Genomic DNA, 24,042 nt, shown 5'->3' with positions numbered 1-24,042 from the left:
TTTTTTTTGGCATATAGGTAACCTTCAACTTTCTTAATGGCATGGAGGTAAAATACTCTCGTCGCCGCCTCTTCCCCTTCCGCGCGGTGCCTCCATCCACCGCTGCCGCATCGGCTCCTGCCTCCTGTCGCCGCTTCCGCTGCTCCTGTCGTCACCGATGCCGCTCCCGTCTTCGCCGACGACGCCGGTGACTCCCTCCACCGCCCCGCCTCCGTGCCGCTCGCCACCACAATTGGACCTGCTGGTCCAGGGTTCCGTTGGCGCCACAGCCCCGTCGCCGACCGGTGGTCCAGCCTTCCGCCAGCGCCACTGCTCCGTCGTTCTCCGGTGGTCCAGCTTTCCGTCGCGCCTCCGGTCTTGCCGCCGTTACGAGGGGCATAGTCTGCCGTAGGTACTTCCAGCCGTGCGTCAAAATTTCTTCTGCTGGTGAGATCGAGTGAGACCCCATTGACTCAAATTGACTCTTCTGAATCCCCATTAGTCTTCTGTGTGGATTCTTATTCAGCTGAAGGGTATGCACATATATTAAATCTCTCCTCTTAATGGTGTGATTCGGTTCTTATCAATCCATATGTGCATCATTGCAGGCTATATCCTATCAAGGTGACTGGTGTTGCTCCATTCAGACTAACATTGTAGACTTGTAGTTGCCATGCTGCGTCTCTTCCAGATTACTTTATAGAGAAATTATATTGTACAGGTTTGAGAATTGTTCAAGTGATACTGCATTCCACCATTTGATTTCTTTAGCTAGGGATACTATAAAATTGTCGTAATACAAGCTTATACGGATATGCTGGGGATGGGTGAACAGGATGGAAGGCATTTTTTATAGGCCCTTGTCAGATGATGGCTTTTGGCTTTAAGATGCTCTATGAGAAGGGTCAAGGAGATTTTGTTCTGTTATTTATCATTGATTGGCATTTGGTTGATATATATGAATTAATATACTCCATAGGCACAACAAAAAGGTAATATTCATATATGCAGGATTATTTCTTTGCTTTAAGTTTTTACTAATTTTTACTATGGTTATTGGTCACTGGTCAGATAAGGTACATACATATATTTGCGTAGTATAAACATATTAAAGAAACTCAGCTTAGTGTATGCAAGGGGGCATGGAACAACTCTGATTCTGAATAGGAATAACTTCTTCCTTTTTCTGGGCTAGGAATTTGAGTGTTTACTTTTTCATTAACAAGCCTTATGTGCTCCTAGCTAGCAGCTGCCGGTGAATTGATAAAATTTTGGTGATTTTGTCCTAACGCTTCAAATTTTGTTTTGGGTAGATCCAAGGACAAATATATTCTCCAAACAGATGAACTTTTATTAAAGAAAAATAAGATATTTTATTTTGAGGCACAAGTATGTGCTATAGCCCCAACCTCTACCCAGGGGCACACGACCAAAACACATTCCATGATGCTCCAGAAGTCTAGCACTGCTACAACATGCATAATTTCATCTTTATATTGGCATTGATCCGGGATTATCCTAGCCATTGTCACATGCTGCTAAGAGGCGGTCCTTTTTTCCTTCTTTGTGAGAGGAGGCAACCTTCATATAAGCCTGGTGGCATCTCTGACCACATGCTTGGAGGATGGAATTAGGCAATGTGATGCACATGACTTCAATGAAGCGAGTTAATCGGGGTTGTAGATTTGGAGGATGGCATCAGGGAAGGTGATGCACATGACTTAAGTGGAGCAAGTTAATCACGATTGCAGGTTTGAAGGACGCCATTACTTACACATAATTCCCTGTCAGAATAATATTTGACATTCATATGCTTGTACACATATGAAATCCCAAAATTATCTACCTGAATGTTCTTGTTTGCCACATGCATACCACAACACTATTGACTATTTGTGAATTATCTGAAATTTGCATTTTACTTATGTATGCTGATGGTTCTCTCTGCTCAATCTCAATTCAAAGAGTTACATGTCATTTTCCTTATAATCTACTGTTAAGTTCCTATTGAATTTATATTCGCTGAACTCTACCCAACCATGTTTGCTGTTGCTCCAACCAAAATTAGGAGGCTTTATAGTCTTTGTGTGCCATACAACTTTATATGTGAATTTGAATTTAGTTTTACATGGTCTGAACTTGGGCTTGCATTGCTCAAGAACTTGGTTGACAACATTCTGAAATTGTCCTTGCATTATATGGCATCCTGTGTAGTGTAATTAATGTATTGTTTCTATTCTTCCCTGTGAACTATTGGTTATGTACTGAGTTAATAATTCCTGACAGCCTTTAGAAATGTGGAACACTTTCCTTTTTTTTGTTACAAATTTCCTAGGAGCAAAAAAATTTCCAATCACATCTCATGTTGTGTCCTCCAAAAAAACAAAAAAAAATGCTGTAATTTTCTGTCATGCTGATGACAAATTCTTTATATATACCTCAAACATGCTATTCATTTTCTATATTTGGAGTCTTTGTCCTTGCAATATGTGTGAACCATAGATGTCTAACATTTGCCAGATTAGTGATTGAACATTTCATATATTATTTTCTGAGCATTTGGCATATTAGTTTCTGACTTGTCCTTATGATGTAGGAGCATCTGAATTTAGAATCTGAACTTCGACAAGCATCTAAATATTGTTCAATGTTTTAATTTGCTGTGAGCTAATTAAAGTTATGAATTTCTCATAGCTCAAGTACCGGAAGTTTAGAAATTCTCCAGACAATGTAAGGTTTGTGTGGGTTTAGTGTCTGACCTTAGCCATTGCAATATGTGTAAACAATATACTCCTATTATCATTTAAGGTTGAACATGGAATGTACTCCCTCCGTTTCATAATGTAGGTCATTCTAGCATTTCCCATGTTTATATGGATGTTAGTGAATCTAGGCATATATGTATGTCTAGATTCACTAACATCCATATGAATATGGGAAACGCTAGAATGACCTACATTATTAAACAGAGGGAGTATCTTTTTTTTAGAACTACATGGAATGTATCTGAATTCAATGTGTGGACATACCATTGCCATTTTTTTTGAAGTCAATGTATAAATATGCCCTTGCAAGCACTGTTTCTTCCCATACTTTTACTTTTTTAAATATACATTGGAAAAACGTGCCTTGCACGGGCATTATTACTAGTAATAGGTAAAGATATACCAAGTGCGAACTGCCAATACTTTTTGCTACGAGAAAGGAGAGGGCATAGGTGTGTTGTGTTTTCGGTATATTGGTGGGATTGAATTAGCACCGCCGCTGGGAAAGAACCAGGGTATGATGGAGTAATGAATGCCTGACTCTAGCTAGTGACAAGGGTTTACATGAAAACATCTATAAACTTGAAAACTATTGCAAAAAATACTCAAAAGCTTTTAAAACGCACACATATAAGTGAGAATTTAGATAACCATATAAAATTGTAAGACCAAACTAAACTTCGTTTTGGAGTCATGAAATTAAGTAATTAACAAATGGCTAAAAACATTGATCTTCAGTTTTTATTTTTTCTTACCTATTTTGTTAATATTGTATCTAATAAATGAAGTCAATTTTAATTAATCTTGTAATTTTGTAGGTTTACTAATAACACTTTGCAGTGTTCAAAATACATAATCTATATATTAGCGATATAGAAATGTTCAGTTTTGAGCTTAGAACATATCCCCCTGATGAGAAATCTGCACAAAGAAGTGTAAGAAACGTCAGGAACACATGTTGTATCTGACATGAAAGAGCAACAAACAAAATAATAAGAAAATTATGTGATTAACTGCTATATATCCTCCTGGTTATGCATGCTTTTAGTTCTGTTGCAAAGAGTGACGTTGAACCCCCACCAAAGAACAATCTTTCCAATTTCCACAAATGACAGCAGCATTTGCACTTAGACAATCCAACCAAACCACTCAAACTCATTCTCAAGCAATGCAACTAAATAAATGAAAATTTAAAATACCATATTATTTTGCCATGGTTTATTAAATATAAATTAGAAAAATTCTAAATCGTTACGAGTCATTCATGTTAAAATACATTTTCAATCATGTGCTATAAATTAAATAACATGATATGGTTAGAGGTAATGGCTAGCACAGCATGTGTATATATCAGAAGCCCATGTATCAGATGCTAAAATGCCATGGCACATTTAACAATGTCCTCGATAAGCAAAATATGACTTATAGAGAAAACCGTAATTTTGGCTCAAACTGAAGATCAAGACAGAGAGAACAATAATTTTGCTCAATCTGAAGACCAATAACTGCACTGAAAGGAAATTCTACCATTATAAGTACGAGAATCAGTCCACCATTTGGGTAATTTTGTTTGGCAAAATTTGCTACAGGACACGTAAAAAACATGTAATTAGCTGGGATTAGCTGGGAGACACCGCGAAAACGTGATATGGCTGATGGACACTACAAAAATTGTGTAATTGGTTTTAGGACACTGGTCGTATTATTTTATTATTTCTGGGTCAAAAGAGATGAGATATTTTCCTAAATACCCGGATTGCCACTTCTCTTTCTTCGTTTTCTCCTTCGCCGGGAACGCGCGCGGTGAGGGTGAGGTCGGCGAGGTCGGCGCGAGCGGGGCGGTGGGGTGAGCTAATTACATATTTTTTGTGTGTCTTGTAGCAAATTTTGCCATTTTGTTTTACTAATTACATTATGAGGCAAGTACTAATTGCAAGCATATTCTCATTTTACCCACTATTATCTTGTAAAAAGTCGAAAACTGAAGGCATTCCTAGGCCCCTGACAAGTCTTGTAAATCAAATATGTTAAAGATAAAATAGCATGTTTATCTTCTTTCTGCTTTTGCCGATCTCCTATCCAATCTTCCCGATTCTGTTATACATCGGTTGAGAGATTCTGGTATGGATGTAGCTATATATGTACACATGTTCCGTGATTAATCGATATCGCGTTGAGCTATCCCTGCTTTCATGGTATCAGATACTCCCGATCCAATCGCTTCCGCTAAACCCTAAAACCTCATCGCCGACGGCTCTCTCTCCTGCCGGCGCCCATGTAGTCCGTCGACGACACGGCTCTTACCGCGGCGGTCGCCTCCATCACCGACGCCGCCACCTCTGCCATCCGGCAGGTCCTTCGGCCCGACGACTCGGCCTCACCTGACGACCGTGCCGCCGCCACGGCTCTCATCGACGCGACTTCGGCCGCGACTGCCAAGGCCGTCCAAGCGGTGATTTCTGCTCTCGTCATCACGCCTATCAACGACACGGTGGCCACAGCGTCAAGTTCTACCTTCCCGACAACGGTCACCGTTGACGCCGCGGCTCTTCGCGCCACCCTCGGACTTCCTCCAGCCAGCGCGACCACGCAACCGCCCATCGGCCTCGGCTCTTCTTCACCGGCCGACCACGCTAGCCTGTTCGCTGCACTCAGCCTTCAACCACCACAGCACGAACGAGAACGCTAATTAGCGTTCAGTCGCGCGCCCCCTCCCCCGCGCGACTGGACGCGTGTCGCGCGCGGGGAGGAGGGTGGAGGACGGCGCGTGGAAATTTTTTTTTTCTGGTGGACGGTTTCTTTTTTTCTTTTTTCTGTTTTTTTCTTTCCTTTTTTTGGTTTTTTCTGTTTTTTTCTTTTCGTATCTTTTTCAGTTATTTTCGTTTTATACGTATACAGACTTTGTATACGTCTATACAAACTTTGTATACGTCTATACAAACTTTGTATACTTCTATACAAAGTTTGTATACGGGTATATACAAACTTTGTATACGCGTATACAAAGTTTATATATGTGTATTTTTTATTTTTATACATACATGTAAATAAAAACCCAAAACTTTTGTATATGCATATACAACGTTTGTATACGCGTATACAAAGTTTATATATATGTGTGTATTTTTTTATTTTTATACATACATGTATATAAAAACCAAAAATACACGTATACAAAGTTTGTATACGTGTATATAAATTTTGTATACATCATATATAAACTTTGTATACGTGTATATATATATATATATATATATATATATATATATATATATAAACAATTATAATAGTACTAGTATTACAAGTAGTAGTAATAATGTACTAGTGGTAGTAGTATTAGTAGTAGTAGTAGTATTGTAGCAGTAGTTGTTGTACTAATGGACTAAGGCAGGCAGGACTGACCGCACGGGTGCAGGCCCGCGCGGTTGGTCGCCGATCAGCCACACCCTAGCACGAACAGCCCGCCGGCTCCATGTCCGGGGGCGCTCTGCCAACCTCTGACACTGTCGATGCCCTTCATGCCCAGGCGGTGTCTGTTCTCAATGTCAAGGTGCTTGTCCCCGTCGTCCTCGACCTTGGCGCCGCAAATTACCAAATATGCCCTCACCGACCACGTCCTCTCTGACGACGCTTTTCCTCATCATGCGTCCTGGGCTCGGACGGATTGTGTCGTGCTCTCGTGGCTCTATGGGACCATCGCCACCGACCTCCTGGAGACCATCATTCAGCCTGATGGTAACGCACGCCTCGTCTGTCTCTCCCTCGAGCAGATGTTCCTCGGCCACTAGGAACAGCGCGCCATCAACCTCACGGCTGAATTTCACACGTTCGTCCAAGGTGACCTCGGCGTGAACGACTACTGTTGACGTCTCAAGGCTATGGCTGACACTCGCGGTGAGCTCGGCGACCCCGTCACCGACCAGCAACTTGTCCTTGCAATGATCGGTGGTTTAAACCCTAAATATGAAATTCTCCAAACTATTATTCCTCTGCAGTGTCCCTTCCCGATGTTCGTCGAAGCCCGGATCGAGTAAGCTAATTCTCACCGAGATCAACAAGGGCCCCTCCAACCGCTCCACCAACTCCTCCACCGCCCTCATGAATTGCACGCCACGGGGTTCGGGAACCTAAATCAAGGCGGCGGCAACACACAAGGTGGCGGCGGCAACAACAAAAATCGCTGTCGACGCAACGGGAACGGGGGCGGCACCGCCGGCGGCAATGGCGGCGCCGCTCAGGGCACATGTGGCCAAAGCGTAGGGCAGGCTGCCCCTCAGCCTCGCGCTGGACAGGCCTGGCCCACTCCTCAGCACCCCTGGGTCGGCACGATTCAAATGTGGCTGGGCGGCCCGATGCTGCGTGCTCCAGGGATTTTGGGCCCTCGGCCCACTTCTCCTTTTGCGGGCGTGGCAATGTCCGGTGGGCAAGCTGCCCTCCCGCAGCCGGTCTCCCAGGCCGGCCCTTACCTTCCAGCCGGCCTCACTCAGCAGCAACAACAACTGCAGCCATCGGCCCAACCAACGTCCTGGTACGGAGCCTCCAGCCCAACACTTGCTTGGGACCAACAGACTTTGGCAAGTCTGTTTCAAACCGACACCCTCACGACGCCTGCCTCCAACGGCTGGTACATGGACACCGGTGCCACCTCACACATGACATCGGACACCGGTATCCTATCCTCTCACCCAACCTACCTACGCCACTCTGTCCCACATTATCGTCGGCAACAGTTCTCTTTTGCCCATCATTGCTACTAGCAGTCTGGCAATGCTTCATTTCTTCACGCTAATAGAATGTTTGTTCTCAATAACAGTCTTGTTTCACCTAACATTATCAAAAACCTAATCTCTGTTTGTCGGTTTGTCACTGACAACAATCTCTCCATTGAGTTTGACAAGTTTGGTTTCACTATGAAGGATCTACTTACCAGGACCGTGATCGCCAGGTGCAATAGCTTCGGTGACTTGTACTCCTTTCTGGCGAACTTCTTCACCTCCATTGCCAGTTCCTTCGCTGCCACTACCACCACACTCTGGCATCGCCGGCTTGGACACATTGGTCACGACGCCCTCACCCGTTTTGCTCACTCCTTGGTCATCTCTCCTCCCAAATGCGGCTCCTCCACCGTATGCCATGCGTGTCAGCTCGGTCGCCACATACGCCTATCTTTTGCTACTTCTTTGTCTAGGGCTAAGGCCAATTTTGAGTTAATTCATTGTGATTTGTGGACCTCTCCAGTTCTCAGTGTGTCTGGTTTTAAATACTACCTTGTCATTCTTGATGATTGCTCTCATTATGTTTGGACATTTCCTCTTCGTTTGAAATCCGACACATTCACCACTCTTTCGCATTTTTTTTGCCTATGTCAGGACACAGTTTGCTACACCCATTCGCAACATCCAATGCGACAATGGTCACGAGTTTGATAACTCCGCCGCTCGATCTTTCTTCCTCACCAACGGCGTCGCCATGCGCATTTCCTGCCCACACACCTCGCCCCAAAAGGGTAAAGCTGAGCGTACTCATCGTTCTCTTAATAACATTGTACGCTCGCTTCTATTTCAGGCTCACCTCCCCGGCTCATTATGGGTTGAGTCTCACCCAACCAAAACTTTAGCCCAACACACTCCCTACTTCGCCCTTCACGGTGTCCACCCCTCATACACACATCTTTGCGTCTTTGGTTGTCGTTACCCCAACCTATCCGCCACCGCACCCCACAAACTCTCGCCACATTCCACCAAGTGTGTGTTCTTGGATACCCTAGCGAACGTAAGAGATACCGGTGTTTCGATCCGATCACCAACATGGTTATTATCTCTCGGCATGTGGTGTTTGATGAGGATACATATCCCTTTGCCGAAATGACTGGTGACACTGCTTGTGCTACTGATCTTGCTTTCCTGGAGGATTTTACTTCTCCTATACAGGCTCCAATTGGCTCCAATCGCTCGGGGAAGGCTGCCTCCACTTCTCTTGGGCCCACCGGCGCATGCATCGATCGGCCGACCCCTCCCTGCTTGCCGGGCTGGGCTGGGCGCCTCTCTCCTGGGCCGGCACCTGCGGCCTCATCTCCGACGGCCCATGGGGTCTCTACTTTAGGGCCAGCTTCTCCGGCTCGGTCTGCCCACGATGATGCCATCTTGGCCCATGACGGCGCTCCTCATGTCCACGACGGCGCTTCCTCCCTGGCTCATGACGGCGCACCTTCCCCAGCTCATGACGGCGCGTCCAGTACGCGCTTGCTGCGTGCCCCGCTTCTCTAGCCGTCGCCACTCGCGGTACCGACGTGCGCCAGAAGCGCCCGCGCCCTAGTTACATGGCCACCGGTTACAGGCTTCGGCATCTCTCCCATCGACAACAACCACGCCATGGTGACAAGGGGCAAGGCTGGCGTCCGGGTTGCCACTTCACGCCTGAACCTCCATGCCGCCACTCTCTCCCTGATACCTCGCACCTACCATGCTGCGCTCGCCGACACCAACTGGCGTGATGCCATGCAAGAGGAGTACTCGGCACCGATGTCAAATTGCACTTGGGACCTTGTGCCTCTTCCACCGGGCACAAACATCGCCACCGGCAAGTGGATCTTTCGTCACAAGTTCCTCGCCGATGGGAGTTTGGACCGCTACAAGGCGCGGTGGGTCCTCTGCTGCTTCTCTCAGTGCCCCGGCATCGTCTTCGACGAGACCTTTAGCCCCATCATCAAGCCAGCTACAGTCTGCACAGTGCTTAGCTTGGCAGTCTCTCGTAACTGGCCTATCCATCAGCTCGATGTGAAGAATGCTTTTCTCCATGGCACCCTCGCAGAGACAGTGTTATGCATGCAGCCATCTGGGTTTGTTGATCCTGCTCAGCCCAACTCTGTTTGTCGCCTGAACAAGTCTTTGTATGGGCTTAAGCAAGCTCCTTGCGCCTGGTACAGTCGGTTCGCCACTTTTCTCCGCTCCGTTGGGTTTGTTGAAGCCAAGGCATATACTTCTCTATTTATTTGTCGACGTGGAGGTGATGTGGCCTACCTCTTATTATATGTTGATGACATTGTTCTCACTGCTTCGTCGACATCGCTGCTTCACTGGACAATCTCTTCTCTTCAGTCTGAGTTCAGTATGAAGGACCTTGGTGAGCTCCATCACTTTCTCGGTGTTTCAGTCTCTCGCCATTCCTTCGGCTTGTTTCTCACTCAACGGCAGTATGGCTTGGAGATATTGGAGCGTGTAGGTATGTTCGACTGCAAACCGTGTAGCAACTCGGCCTGGTATTCAGTATGCTGTTCAGCAGATTTGCCTCCACATGCATGATCCTCGAGAGTCTCATCTCATAGCTCTCAAGCGGATTCTTCGCTATGTTCGAGGCACCCTGGATCTTGGTCTCCACATTCGTCACTCAGCCTCACATGATTTGGTTGTCTACTCTGACACCGACTGGGCCAGTTGTCCTGACACTCGCAAGTTCACCTCGGGATATGCTGTGTTTTTGGGAGATAATCTTGTTTCTTGGTCCTCCAAGCACCAGACTATGGTTTCCTGTTCGAGTGCAGAGGCTGAGTATAGAGTTGTTGCCAACGCTGTTGCCGAGACATGTTGGTTGCGCCAGCTTCTCCATGAGCTTCATGCTCCTCCAGTCAAGGCTACTCTGGTCTACTGTGACAATGTCAGCATAGTTTATCTCTTGACTAACCCGGTGCAACGCCAGCGCACGAAACATGTTGAGATTGATCTACACTTTGTTCGTGAGAAGGTCGCCATTGGTTCCGTTCGCGCTCTTAATGTGCTCACACATTATGCTGACATCTTCACCAAGGGTCTTCCAACTCCAGTCTTCACAGAGTTTCGGTCCAGCCTAAACGTTTGTTCGAACGACGTTCAGTCTGCGGGGGCGTGTTAGAGATAAAATAGCATGTTTATCTTCTTTCGGTAACCGCGCGGTTACCGGCCTTACCGCGGGGTACGGTAATAGAAAAACTGCAGTAATCTTTTTAAATTCAAATAAATTTAAAAAATAATTTAAATTTTGATAAATTTTACACGGTTTTTCACGGCGCGGTAACCCTGGCCCTGACGGTTTGGGAAACCCTTTTTGGCATGCATACTGGATGCTCGAAATCGGTGGAAGGCTGCACAAAATTTGTACTGCCCAAATTAGCAGCGAGCAGAGCCAATGAAAATCTGTAAATCCCCCACAGTAATAAAGGAAATGGAAATCCCCAAATCAGCTGCAGCGAGAGGCTCTGGCGCCGTCCTCGTCATCTCCACACTACTCGAGTAGTCCATCTGCACATGAACAGCTTGGTGGATAGGCAGATCGGACGGTCGAACACAGGTGATGAATGAACAGTGTAACAGTTTTACTAATTTGTTGACAATTAGTAAAAATGTATTCGATTTTCAACTTTTTTGGGTTCAAATTTCCTGAAAACTTGGAATTTCAGTCTACCGATTCTTTTTGGACTCTGACATCTTCATCCTTCCTCAGAAGTTAGCAACAGGCATGGGATTGCAACAGTAATTAGTATAGCTTCCTTCACTGTTCTTCGATAAAAAAAAAGAAAAAAGGAAAAAGGAGTCGAGGACGAGCAGAGAGCACAGCATCAGTTTTATTTCATGACTACACAACGACCGGTCTCTGGTTTGCCTAAAGCAGCGATCACTCCATCCTAGATTTAAATCTTATTTTAGCTTAAAAAGTACTATAGTGCATGTTTTTTTACCTCTTTAATCACTTGTATCTTTTAAATCATATATTATTTTTAAGATCTATTTGTATCATTGTACTCCACTTAAAATATGTGATAAAACGAGATCCAGATTGAATATATTAAAATATTTTATTAATTTAAAAGTAATTTATTTAAATTGTAAAAGTAACTTAGCTATGTAATAGAAGTAACTCTATATAGAAGTAATTACATTATGAGTGAGTTCCAATAAGAAACTATGTGGAGTAAATTCAAAAGTGTAGAGAAGATTTTCATGTAAATACATTTATGAAAGTAAATTTAATAAAGCCTGAAAGTAATTTACAAAAATCATAAAAGTAACTTAGTATAAAATGAAAGTAAGTTGTTATGATATTAGAAGTAAATTCGTCGTAGGAATAAAAATATAAGTCTATTTAGAAATTAAATTTAATCAACACAAATTATGAAACTGAGTAAAAACAATAATAATAAAAGTAATCAACTCAAAGCATTATGAAATTATGAGAAGTAATTTAATCAAATCTAAAAGTAATTTGTATATAAGATAAAAGTAACTTACATATATTATAAAAGTAATTTATAACATAAATGTTTTTTTTATCATAATATTATCATGTAAGATCTTGTTATAAAGATTTAATTGCAACGAACACAATGGTGTAATCGGATTATAGATCGGATAAGTAATTTAAGTGAAAATTTTATAAGAAGAAAAAATATGCACAACCTAATAGAAAAACTGCTTACATGCATGTCTGTAATGCTACTAATACTTCTCACGTAATTGTCCACGTCGCTCGTTAAGTCTAAATCGAGATGCCTCTCGAAATAGATTTTGCGTTTATTAAGATACTCCCTCTGTTTCACAATGTATGTCATTCTACATCAATATGAATGTGGGAAATACTAGAATGATTTACATTGTGAAACGGATGAAGTAGTAGCGAGAGATGCATCAAGCATCAATCATGGAAGGTTGAGTAGCTACGATCAGGTGTTTGTAGGAAATACTAATATCGTCTCAATTGGCTAGCCACAGAACATAGCCCTGCGGCATGTAGTGGCAGATGGCGTCGCCACGGCTTGCCTTGAGGAGCTCGAAGTAGGCACTGTCCCAGGTGGTGGTGTTGACGTGGCACACGTCGACGGCAGTGGCGCCGCCCAGGCCCACGCCGGCGACGGCGTGGAGGTCGACCCTCAGCGCCACCGCGTCGGCTGGCCGGTGGCAGTAGTACACCTCGTATGGATATGGCATAGGGTGGCACGCCACCACGGCGTCGCCGCCGATCCGGGCGACGCCGTCGGCCGCTACCACGTACCTGCGGGGCTCCCTCCCGTGCACGAGCGTGGTGACCGCGCGCGGCGCGCTGGTGCCCAGCGCCGAGGCGGCGAAGTCGAGCACCGCCTCGCGGGAGGTGGCGTGGCTCCTCGCCGCCGGCGGCCGTCAGTTCGCCGCAGGTGCGGAGGGTGTCGGCGACCTGCGCCGCCTTGTCGGATCCAGGGAGGATGCCGAACATGGCGAGGATGGCGTCCATGGCGCGGAGGTTGGACGGCACGGCGTCGGCCTTGTCCTTGTAGATGATGAACCTTGGCGCCGCTGCAGCCACGCCGTGGTCGTCGTGCGCCAGCGTCAGCTTCGTGCCTTCCGGCAAGACACAGCATCCCGGCCGCCTTTGTGTTTTTGGCATTCTCTAACTTGAGGATGCCAGCCAAGGCTAATTTCAGCTGGCTGCATATATATGCAAGGGGCGGTCAAGTTACAGAATGCCAAAAAACACAAAAACGACAATGCAACTCAGCCATTGATTTGTGTGATCCTTCAATTTGCAGTGATGATCCAAAACTAATTCTAATCTGCTTAGTAACTAATTAATACTAGTCTGTATGACTGTATATGCTGCCCTTTTATAGCATAGGAGCCATGAAAAGCATGTGTCATCTCGGCAAAGAGAGGTGCAAAGTTTGTGAGTTTCCTACTCTCTCTGCATATGCATATGCACTAATCCCTTTGTTTTTGCCCTGATAACCTATACATCTCATTATTGTTCCTTTTTTTTTCAGGGGAAAGGGATAATTACTCATTAGCCTCCTCACAGATAAACTGCGAGATAAAAGTACACTTATTGTCCGGCCAAAACTGTGTGATCTTGTCACAACGGCCCTTATTTGCTAAATAGTGACTAATATTATTTTGACTTCTAAGACACTTACTGAAGCTAATATCCCTATTTCCCACCAAGAGAGAATCTATCTCCCTGATTAAAAACGCCAGCTCCGATTTAGCACCTGTTGCATCGCGGAAAAGATGGATCATCGCCAAGCAGTCTGTCTCAATCACTATTGGCAGCAGGGTCCATTGTAGGGCGAGGGCAAGACTATCCCTGCAGGCAAGGAGTTCCGTTTCCAAAGCACTGCTACAGCGATCAACATGTCCACAAGCAGCAAAAATAACCTCTCCTGTGCAGTTGCGCAACACAGCGCCTATACCACCCTTGCCGTCACTCTCCTGGAATGAGCCATCAACATTCAGCTTCATGCTTCCTAGGAGCGGCTTCGACCATTTGTCAGGAACAGGTTCTTGACTCCGTTTGATGTTGTGCGACTTCTTTAGAACCACATCCACAACATGTTTCCCCTTCTCAGGACTTGCTTGGGGGTGTTGCTTGATCTCAGCAAGGGAGAGGACATAGCTTTCAATGAAACGTTTGGACACTAGTATTCCTGGGGCTGGTTTGCCATGCACTATTTCATTCCGTGTGTGCCAGATTCGCCACAGTACCATTAAAAGCATAACCTGTTCCTCCGGCTGCGACTGCTCCAATAGGTCCAAGATCACTTTCGGATCTCCATTGCGAATGTTGCTGAGAGGGTTAAGCTTCATATCAACAGTCATCGCTTCCCAGAATTGCCGGGCATGTGGGCAGCGAAACAAAGCGTGAACAACATATTCTGACTCCACCCCACAAATGGTGCAGATGTCTGAAACTTCAAGCTTCCTCTTCTTCTTATTTTCCAATGTTGGAAGGCTGTTAGTAATAGCTCGCCAGGCAAAAATCTTCACCTTTTGGGGCGCATTGCATTTCCAAAGGGCATTCCAGGCTCTGCTATTTCCATTCCCGGACGAACTCGAGCCTTCATCAACCTGTGCCAGAGCTATTGCCAGATGATAAGCACTTCTGACAGAAAATCTCCCCAGTCTATCCGGATGCCAAGCAATGAAGTCATCCTCCAGCCTTGAAGATAAACGAATGTTTAGGATGGCCTCTGCGTCCATGGGCAGGAAATGCTGCGAGATTTTGTCAGTATCCCAGGACTCGGACTGATCAATCAGGTCTGAAACCCATCTCAGTCTGCAATTTCTTTTAGCTGAGATGGGTCTTCTTGAAAAGCTCCGCGGAATCCAGGGATCCCTCCACAATCTGACTGATTTACCGTTGCCAATGCGCCATATGATGCCCTTCTTCAGTAATTCTAAACCATATTCGATCGCTCTCCAGCCTGGAGAGGCATTACCTCCAAAACTTGTATCAATGAGAGAACCGTTCGGGTAGTATTTGGCCTTCAAAATTCTAGCACAGAGACTGTCTGGTCTGTCCAACAATCTCCAGGCTTGTCTAGCTAGAAGTGCCTGATTAAACAGCCTGAAATCCCTAAACCCCATACCTCCCTTCAACTTCCGAGCAATCAAACAGTCCCAGGATTTCCAGTGCGTTCTCCTCTTCCCTTTCTCTGCTCCCCACCAGAAATTACGAACCAGTTTTGTCAATTCCTCGTAGACCGACTCCGGGAGCTTGAAGAGTCCCATAACATAAACAGGCATGGCCTGTAGGACCGCTTTAATCAAAATCTCCTTCCCCCCAGTTGACAGAAGTTTCTCCCCCCACAGCATAATTCTCTTCCATAATCTCTCCTGGAGGCTTTGGAATTTTCCTTTGGTCATTCTACCCTCAGGCATCGGAAAGCCCAAATATTTATCTTCAAAGGAGTTACTTATCTGCAGGGTCTGCTTTATCTGATTTTGGACAGCAGTAGGAGAGCTTTGCCCGAACATGATGGAGCATTTGCAAGGATTTATCAATTGCCCAGTGCAGGAAGCATAAGTTTCGAGAACTTCTTTCATCACTACCGCCTGATCATTTGCCGCTTTAAAGAACAACAGCGTGTCATCCGCAAACAGTAAATGCGACACAGCAGGAGCACGCCGGCATATCTGAATTGGGTTCATAGCTCCCTGATCCACTTTCTCTTCTAGTAACAAGGACAGTCCATCAGCCACAAAAAGGAATAGGAAGGGCGAAAGAGGATCACCCTGACGCAGACCTCGTGATGGAGCAAAGGTGTTCAACAGGGTTCCATTAAGTTTAACTGCATATCTCACCGAGGTTATACATGCCATAATCCATTTAACCCAACAGTGAGCGAAACCCAGTTTAACCATTGCTTACTCCAAAAATTTCCAGTCTACACGGTCATACGCTTTGGACAAGTCCAACTTGTATGCGCAGTAAGCATTCTCAGGATTTTTATTCCTCTGTATATGGTGGAAGCATTCGAATGCTATCAGGGCATTATCTGTTATCAATCTACCAGGGACAAAGGCACTCTGGTTCTGTGACACCAGATCATCCAGGATTGGTCTTAGTCTGTTCACCAAACACTTAGACACTATTTTATAGACCACATTGCACAAACTGATAGGTCTGAAATCCTTTAGTTCCTATGGTTGCTCAGTTTTCAGTATCAGAACAATGGCAGTCTCATTGACCCCCGAAGGCATGGTACCCGAAGAGAAAAATTCTTGTACAGCTCGCACAATGTCGTCCTTTAGTATAGCCCAATTCCTCTGATAGAACCGACCGGGGAATCCATCTGGCCCGGGAGCTTTTAACGGACCAATTTGGAACAGGGCATTTGCAATTTCCTCTTCACTAAAGGTTTTGCATAGTTTCTCATTCATCGCATCTGTGACTTTCGGCTTCATCAGGCTAGTGACTCACGAATGATCAATACTGGGGTCGGCAGTGAACAGCCTTTGGAAATACTCAGTTGCCATACGTTCCAACTCTTTTGTCGTACTGTGAACAGTACCGTCACTATCCCGTAGCTTTGTAATCTTATTCTTCTTAGCTCTCCACACTGCTTTGCTGTGAAAGAAACGTGTATTTCTATCACCTTCTTTCAGCCAAGCAATTCGAGATCGTTGCAGCCATATCATCTCCTCACGGTACAGAAGTTCATTCATTTGATCGGACACCCGTCTTATTTCCCTATTGTCGGCATTACTTAGAAGAAGTTCAGATAGTTTCTTTCTATTTTTCTCAATCTCCCGGCTGACATTCCTGAACTTTTTCTTACTCCATGTGCGAAGATCAGACATCATCCTAAACAGAGCTTGATTAATGTCGCGCAGATCCTGCTTAACTCCGGAAACGCCCCAAGATTCTGCTATAACTTCAGAGATTGCAGGGTCTCTTTCCCAGTAAATTTCATAATGGACACACTTCACAGGATTCCTGTGAAGGTCTTCAGAAGAAAATTTGACAAGGATGGGGCAATGGTCTGATCTAGGAGAGGACAGATGAAACACCTGTGCTGTAGAGAACAGTCCCCTCCACCCATCATCTGCAAGGGCGTAGTCTAGGCGCACTTTAACATTGCTGCGGCCTTCTCTCCTATTATCATAAGTGTATGGCACCCCCGAGAACCCCAGATCATGGAGATCACATCTCTGGACCACATCCCTAAAGGCTTGCATTTGCAGCTCACTTCGTTGTTTCAGAGAGAAGTGCTCAAACTGCCAAAGAGTCTCATTAAAATCACCCACCACTAACCACGGGGGATCCGAAACTTGCTTAACTGAATTTAACAACGCCCACATACGATGTCTATTTTCCACTCTAGGTTCCCCGTACACAAAAGTAGCATGCCAGACAGGAGCATTCACAGATAAACGAACATACGCGTCAATATATCTCTCATTCATACTTATAATTTCCACATGAACAGACTCATGCCAGAATAAAGCCAGACCCCCACTCATCCCATCACTGTTAACCCCAGCAAAACCCTTCAAACCCAATCTATTCCGCAGCCTACGAACCTTCTCAATCTTTTGCCTAGTCTCACTTAAAAACACAATATGGGAACCTGCCTCCTTCACTAAGGCACAAAGGTCACGAACTGTCGCCGCGTTCCCTATACCGCGACAGTTCCAAGCCAAGCAACTCATTGCTCCTGACGGGACCCAATCACAGGTCCCGTCAGTTTACCAGCGGCCCCATGGCTGGTTGCCTCCATATCGTCTGTGTCCTCACCCTCTGCAGCCTTCTTGAGTCTCTTCACTGCTCTAGCTGCCTTGCCGATATCCCCATGCATGGAATTGCTGCCACCTGTGTATTGTTGGTATTCCAACAATGCTTGCTGAACCCTCCCTTTTATCTGGAGTCCTGACTGGTCTGGCATCCTCTTCCTATTGGCATCGCTGATCTCCTCGGATGACACTTCCCCAAACGAGGCTTGCTGTTGAAGGTTCCTCATGGCTGGTATCATCTCAGAAGCAGAAATTTCATCACCATCAGTCTTCTTGGGTGCTTCCTTCTCCTATTGTTGCTGGGCTAGCTTCCCAGCAGGGACAACCATCGATGTTTCCTGAGTTTTGTCCCCCGTAACATCCATCTTCCCAGCCTGTTGAGCTAACATCTCATCAATTGCAGTGTCCCCTTCCCTTTCCTTAAACTCAAACCCATCATGGGCATCAACTCTGGGCGGTATTGCTTCCTGCATCTGACCATCTTGTTTGTGTCTGGAGGACGATGAACTAGCACTTCCTGCCCCTCTGAAGAACAAGTTACGTGCAACACTTGATGTTTGGGCAGCTTTCACTTTACTGATCTTCTTCTCAAAAGGTTTAAGGGGGGGAGCATCGTAGCTCAGCTGAGAATTGGAAAGGTTGATCCTCATTGGCAGATCTTCTATTGCAATCTCTGTCGGAATGACCAATAAAACCACAGATAAAGCAAAAGTGCGGTACCCGCTCATAACGTAAATCGAACCTGCGAAGGACCTCCTTGCCTTGGACAGTCATCCTTATAGCTATCTGTGATTTCAGAGGACGCTTGACAGGGAGATCAACACGAATAATGCGGAAGAAGTCATGTTTGTTGCGTCCATCATCCCTCACGTCTACCTCACGAACTTTGCCGAGTTTGCTCCCAAACATCCCACCTCTTACCTTTGTCATCAACACCAGAGGGAGGTCATATATGCGCACCCAGATCGGAACAACATCCAAAGGAACATTCGATGGGCACGTAATGCCATCAAAACTCGCTACCAGGAGTGCATCTCCTCTGTGAATCCAAGGACCCCCTTTAATGACAAAATCAGTCTCCCTCTACCGAGAAGGTTATGATGAACATGTTGTCACGTAGTGATTTGTAGCTCATATCTGCTCTCAACCTCCAAGCTCTGCGCATGTCGTCAAACAGGGCCACTTGGTTCGGAGTTCTCAGAGAATAGAACCTCGCCAAGATCGTCCACAGGCCAGCAGTCTGCAGTTCATCATCCTCAATATTCACCGCAACCACATCCTCCTCATCCTCCACCAGATCTCCTTCAGTGAACACTGCAGGACACTGTGTTGCATCAACTTGGTTGTTCTCTGCAGATCCCCTCCTCGCAGCCGTTGTGTGTTCCTGGCCCTGATCAGATGTGCCCGCTGCTCCCTCGATCATCTTCAGAGGAATCCTGTCGAGAATCACCGCGTCCGTCTCATTACCGCTCATCAGCTTCGGGTGGGAAATCGTCCCAATGACGATCCCTTTATCACCCCCACCGACATTGGCCGCCATGAGACTTCCGCTAGATCCAACAAACAAAGAGACGGGGTTGACAACGCCTAGCCCTATCGCCGGAAAAACTTTGAACCGCACCTTCGGCCACCACTGTGACTTGTATTTATACTGCAATGCCACAGAATTAGGTCTCCAATACAACTCGAACTTCGGATACCAAAACAGATTCAATCTCCTCCCCCTTCTAGAATTTCGCAAGGGCCACAGATCCCCTGGAACAATACGGAAAGCAGAGAACGAACCTTTCCCATAGATCAATCCGCCTAAAGGGAAAGCCTTCAACTTATCTCCTATACGAGTATGATCAGGCCACCCTACCAGATCACGTTTCAACACAGGGAGGAAATCCCCCCCAGAACAACCCACGGCGGGTAAAACCCCCGGAGACATCAGGAGCAGATCAGAGGAGATCTCCATCCAGACCCATCTCGCCACGCGCGAGAGCTCTGCCGCCGCCCGGTCGCCCGGGTGGCGCATAAACCCTAACCCTAACATCTCATTATTGTTCCTTAACATTACTAACGCTGATATATACTGTAAAAAAACTTCAGCATGTACAAATTGATGAAAAATGTTCATTCATTTTGAAAATAATTTACATGAGCTCTTCCTACTATTCTTCTGCTATATATTGGCTATTTAGTTCAACCGCTTCTGGATAGATAAACCTGTGACTCGGGGGTGGAGCTAGTGTTATAGCAATGGTGTCACATGACACCAATGGTCTTTGCTATAATTTTGACAATCTAACGCTTTTAGAAAACATATTTGAAAAGAGAACTATATCAAAAACTTATTTCAAAAATAAGCCGTCACCTCAGTCCAATGGCTCTGTGCCAGCAATCATGGCGCTAACCCTATATATCTGTTAAGTGAGAGTATATGTTCCTATCGTACATAAACCATCTTGTACCGAAGTGGTGTTGGTCATCCGTTTTTTTAAAACCACAAGTAGACACGTGGTTTGATCACCCGGTTCCCATGTTTTTTTTGTAAATTTTTGCGCTATTTCCCGTGAGCGATGATCATAAAGGCAAAAAATACGTCGAGGGGGAGATTCGAACCTGGGACTTCGTGACATCTCACTAAGCAAGTGAACCACTACAACACATGCAATGAAATGCTCAAATTTAGCACACGCTGTGTGCGCGGATGGCGGAGTTTCGGAAGGTTGCCGATGGCGGTGCAGATCTGGCCGTGGCTGCTGTGCACGAGGAAGGAGGGAGGAGTCGGCGGCGTTAGGATGGAGGTCGCCATGGTCATGGCACTTCGACGGTTGGCCATGGCGGGGGCAACTCACGGTGTCACTGCCGGTGTGGCGGTGTCCCCTGTTCGGATCGTGGCCGATGCATATGGTGCAAGAGATGCTGTCGCGACATGACGAGGCGACATCCCTCACAGTTGGCAGCATGTAGGGAATTTTCTGGGCGTTGGTGTTGGCTCATGCTCCACTGGTGGATAGGCCTCCCCCTGCTATCTACAGTAAAAAAAACTTTCACTAATTGAATAATCAAAATTTCAATATTTGGTCCAAGATATAGCGAAATACCCATGTATCAACTTATGGCATATCCACTCGTGGATCTATGAGGCTATGGAATGGTGTATATAAGGGATCCTTTGTGCGATAACGCATGAAGCGAACGCAACCTAGTTCAATCTATATGTGATTATTGAATTATTTCCATTGTTTTGTCTGTCTTATTTCGGTTTTATCGTTTAAATTGGCAGAGTTCTTATCAATCATGAAAATTATCTTTATCTGTTGAACGCACAAATATTTTTGCTAGTCCTTAAAAAGGTACAAGGGTATCATATTTTCTATTGCCTTTGTACTTCCAGATACTAAGTATCTCAAAAAAAATATATCTTGATGTACCAAAATTTGTTTTTAGTGTATTCCAAGTTTCCGCATCCTAAAGCAAAACCATACATTATACATGGAACTCCAGAACCACCACTAAAGTATATAAAAAAAGTCGCATATATATATATATATATATATATATATATATATATATATATATATATATATATATATATATATATATATATATATATATATATATATATATATGTGCAACCTCTTTAAACCACCATGTATAGAGCAAAACTGAAATTTACTAGGGGTCATTGTACAAAAGCACTAACAGGTGTCATTGTGGAACAAATAATAATAACATGAAAGAACATTGCAAGAGGATTCACCATTATTATGATATTTCCTTCCTCACAGGGAATATGGGAGGCCATATCATCATAAAGGGCATGATTGAAAACAAGATTTCATCCTTTTCTGTCACCTCGTAAACCTTGTGAAGTTGCCTACTCTTAACATCCAAGTAGAGTGCACATTCATCTGTTTTCAAGAACAAAAACTCAGCATCGTCCCCTACATAATCCATGTAAACAACACGACTATCCCCGCCCACACAATTTATGTGCAAATTAGCGCACATCGACCGCAAACAAATGGTATCAACCAGAGTCCATCCAGTGCTGCCATGCTTAAGTAGCCAAATACGAAGCTGAGGCTCCTTCAGATCGGCGATATAAACCCCAGAATCATCGCTCGCTCGTCCGAACAAAACGTCGTGGCTTCGATCATTATACCACATCATCACAGGTGGGAACTCCACCCCATCTGGAAGCTGGATGGTGTACAAGCTCGAGGACTTCAAGTCCAACACAAGAACGCTGCTCGAAGTGGCTGCCAAGTAGGCCTTGTCTCGGACCACGACGAACCCAGCTGATTCCGGTGGCAAGCCAGGTAGCTGTGCCGTCGCCTTGGTATGGACATGCCATCCGCCGTCCCGGAATGCGTAGAACCACGCGGAAGTAGCTCCCCTTGGGGTGAACATCACCGATAACCGGTATAGCTGGCTGCCGCCATCCTCTCCGAAGTGGAACCCCCACACATTCTCGTCGTCGAAGCCGAGATCAGGCTCGACGTCATCGTCATCGTCATGTGTTGAAGAGAACGGGATGGCGAGTAGGCCTCTCTCAGGATGCTGCAGCGGTCTGTGCACCGCGTATTTGAGCTCGCGCCGATCATGCCTCTCCTTGAAGAGGAGGATGCTACCGTTCCTGCACTGGTAGATACTGGTCGTGTAACCCTCGTAAGCGAGGCTGAAGTTGCCACCGCGAAGGACGACGGGGTCGAGCTCCGGTGGCCGTGCAGGCGGCGGCATCGGGACGAAGAGCGGGTGAGCCCGCGGTATCTTGAGGCTCGTGACGTAGAAGCCCAGGAGGCGGGGCGGGTGGAGCTCGCGGAATCGCCGGAGGAAGGAGGGGTCGGAGGCGACGCGGAGCCAGCGTCTGCAGGCGAGCGCGGCGCGGACGAGGGTGGTGGGGAAGGCGAGGCGGAGCAGGATCTCGCCGACGAGGTCATCGTTCTCGAGTACGGCGGACACGGCGGGTGACGCCGCCGGTGGCGGTGGCGACAGCCGATCGCCGTCCACCTCGATGGCTTGATTCGTCTGCGTCATGGCCACGTCGAATTGAATTGAATTGGCGATGGTGGGGATGATGGAGAGATAAAACAGCACGATGTGATCGATCGATGGAGGGATAAGTTAATTAATCCGAGATTGTACAACTATATATATATCCATATGGGACTCCATAGTGCCCGGGCTCCAAGATATAAAACACATAAATTCTCTCAAATTTTTAAAAATTTACAAATTGTAAGTAGATATCTAGGTATATGAATTTGATTCATACAAATACCTAACAACAAAACAACTCAAACTCAACTTTATTTCACAATTCATTATTACATACCTAACGAATTATATGTTTGGATGTTATATAACTAGAATCAAAATCTAACAAAAAAAATTCAGTTTGAAAGAAGTTAATTGATCATATCTAAACATTTAAAAAAAATTCATACTCATTCAAATTGGGTAGATACTCAATTTGAATTTTGAAACCCATACTCCATGTAGCACCAGTTAATTTACCTATATATATATATATATATATATATATATATATATATATATATATATATATATATATATATATATATATATATATATATATATATATATATATATATATATATATATATATATATATATATATACATAAAACCCAATGTGAATTTGAGTCCTTTTCTTTCTTGAAACGAAAGTTTGAGAATCGTACGTGTTAATCATACAGATCACCGCAGATTAAAGTAAAAGCGCGAGCGAGGTGGCAATGCAACAGATCGATCGTAGAGATCACCGCTATAATTCTAAACCCCAAGTCCCAATCGATTTCTTCTTTTATTTTTGCGAGGAAAAGTCCAATCCTTTTAAATCGTGTTTCCCTTGTTGTGTGTATTTTTCCATTTCTTTTCTTTTCTTGAAAGTTGAAACAACTCTATTTCTTTTTCCACTGTTTTAGTTGGTTTTCACCCGGGTTTACATTACCGCTAGTAACCACGGTAACCGGTCTTGCCGCGGGGTACGATATAGAAAAACTGCGGTAACCTCCTTAAATTCAAATAAATTTAAAAAATAATTTAAATTTTCGATAAATTTTGCACGGTTTTTCGCGGTTACCGCGGTTACCGTGCTTACCGCCGGGGCGCGGTAACCCCGAGCCCGACGGTTTGGGAAACCCTGGTTTTCACAGTTCACTCTACCATGGACGTCCGACTGTGTTACTTTATCTTAACTAATTAAAAGATTCGTAATTTTCCTTTCTTCACCTAATTTTCGTCCGTATGCACGACCGCGTCGCTCCCATC

General features: G+C 45.2%; 1 protein-coding gene, 1 long non-coding RNA gene and 1 pseudogene across 3 annotated transcripts; 1 reads left to right on the top strand and 2 right to left on the bottom strand.

Moving 5' to 3' along the window:
* Positions 1-13: 13 nt before the first annotated feature.
* On the top strand, positions 14-2,804 carry LOC9270277 (uncharacterized). 2 transcript variants are annotated; one of them, XR_010739754.1, is made up of 4 exons: positions 14-512; positions 588-700; positions 815-1,730; positions 2,576-2,804. It is a non-coding gene; the product is annotated as an uncharacterized lncRNA (long non-coding RNA). The 2 variants fall into 2 exon arrangements; XR_001542802.3 differs by lacking the exon at positions 2,576-2,804 and having other exon boundaries at positions 588-832.
* A 9,636-nt stretch (positions 2,805-12,440) lies between these two features.
* On the bottom strand, positions 12,441-13,133 carry LOC4329050 (BURP domain-containing protein 4-like). The gene is given in 2 exon segments (XM_015769612.3): positions 12,441-12,863; positions 12,865-13,133. Coding segments are annotated over 2 exon segments (666 nt in total). The 3' UTR covers positions 12,441-12,466.
* Positions 13,134-13,535: 402 nt separating this feature from the next.
* On the bottom strand, positions 13,536-22,786 carry LOC136355208 (uncharacterized; annotated as a pseudogene).
* Positions 22,787-24,042: the final 1,256 nt, after the last annotated feature.

The sequence above is a fragment of the Oryza sativa genome, chromosome 2 (genome assembly GCF_034140825.1).
Source record: "Oryza sativa Japonica Group chromosome 2, ASM3414082v1".
NCBI lineage: Eukaryota > Viridiplantae > Streptophyta > Magnoliopsida > Poales > Poaceae > Oryza > Oryza sativa.
This window is presented reverse-complemented; position numbering and strand designations above follow the sequence as displayed.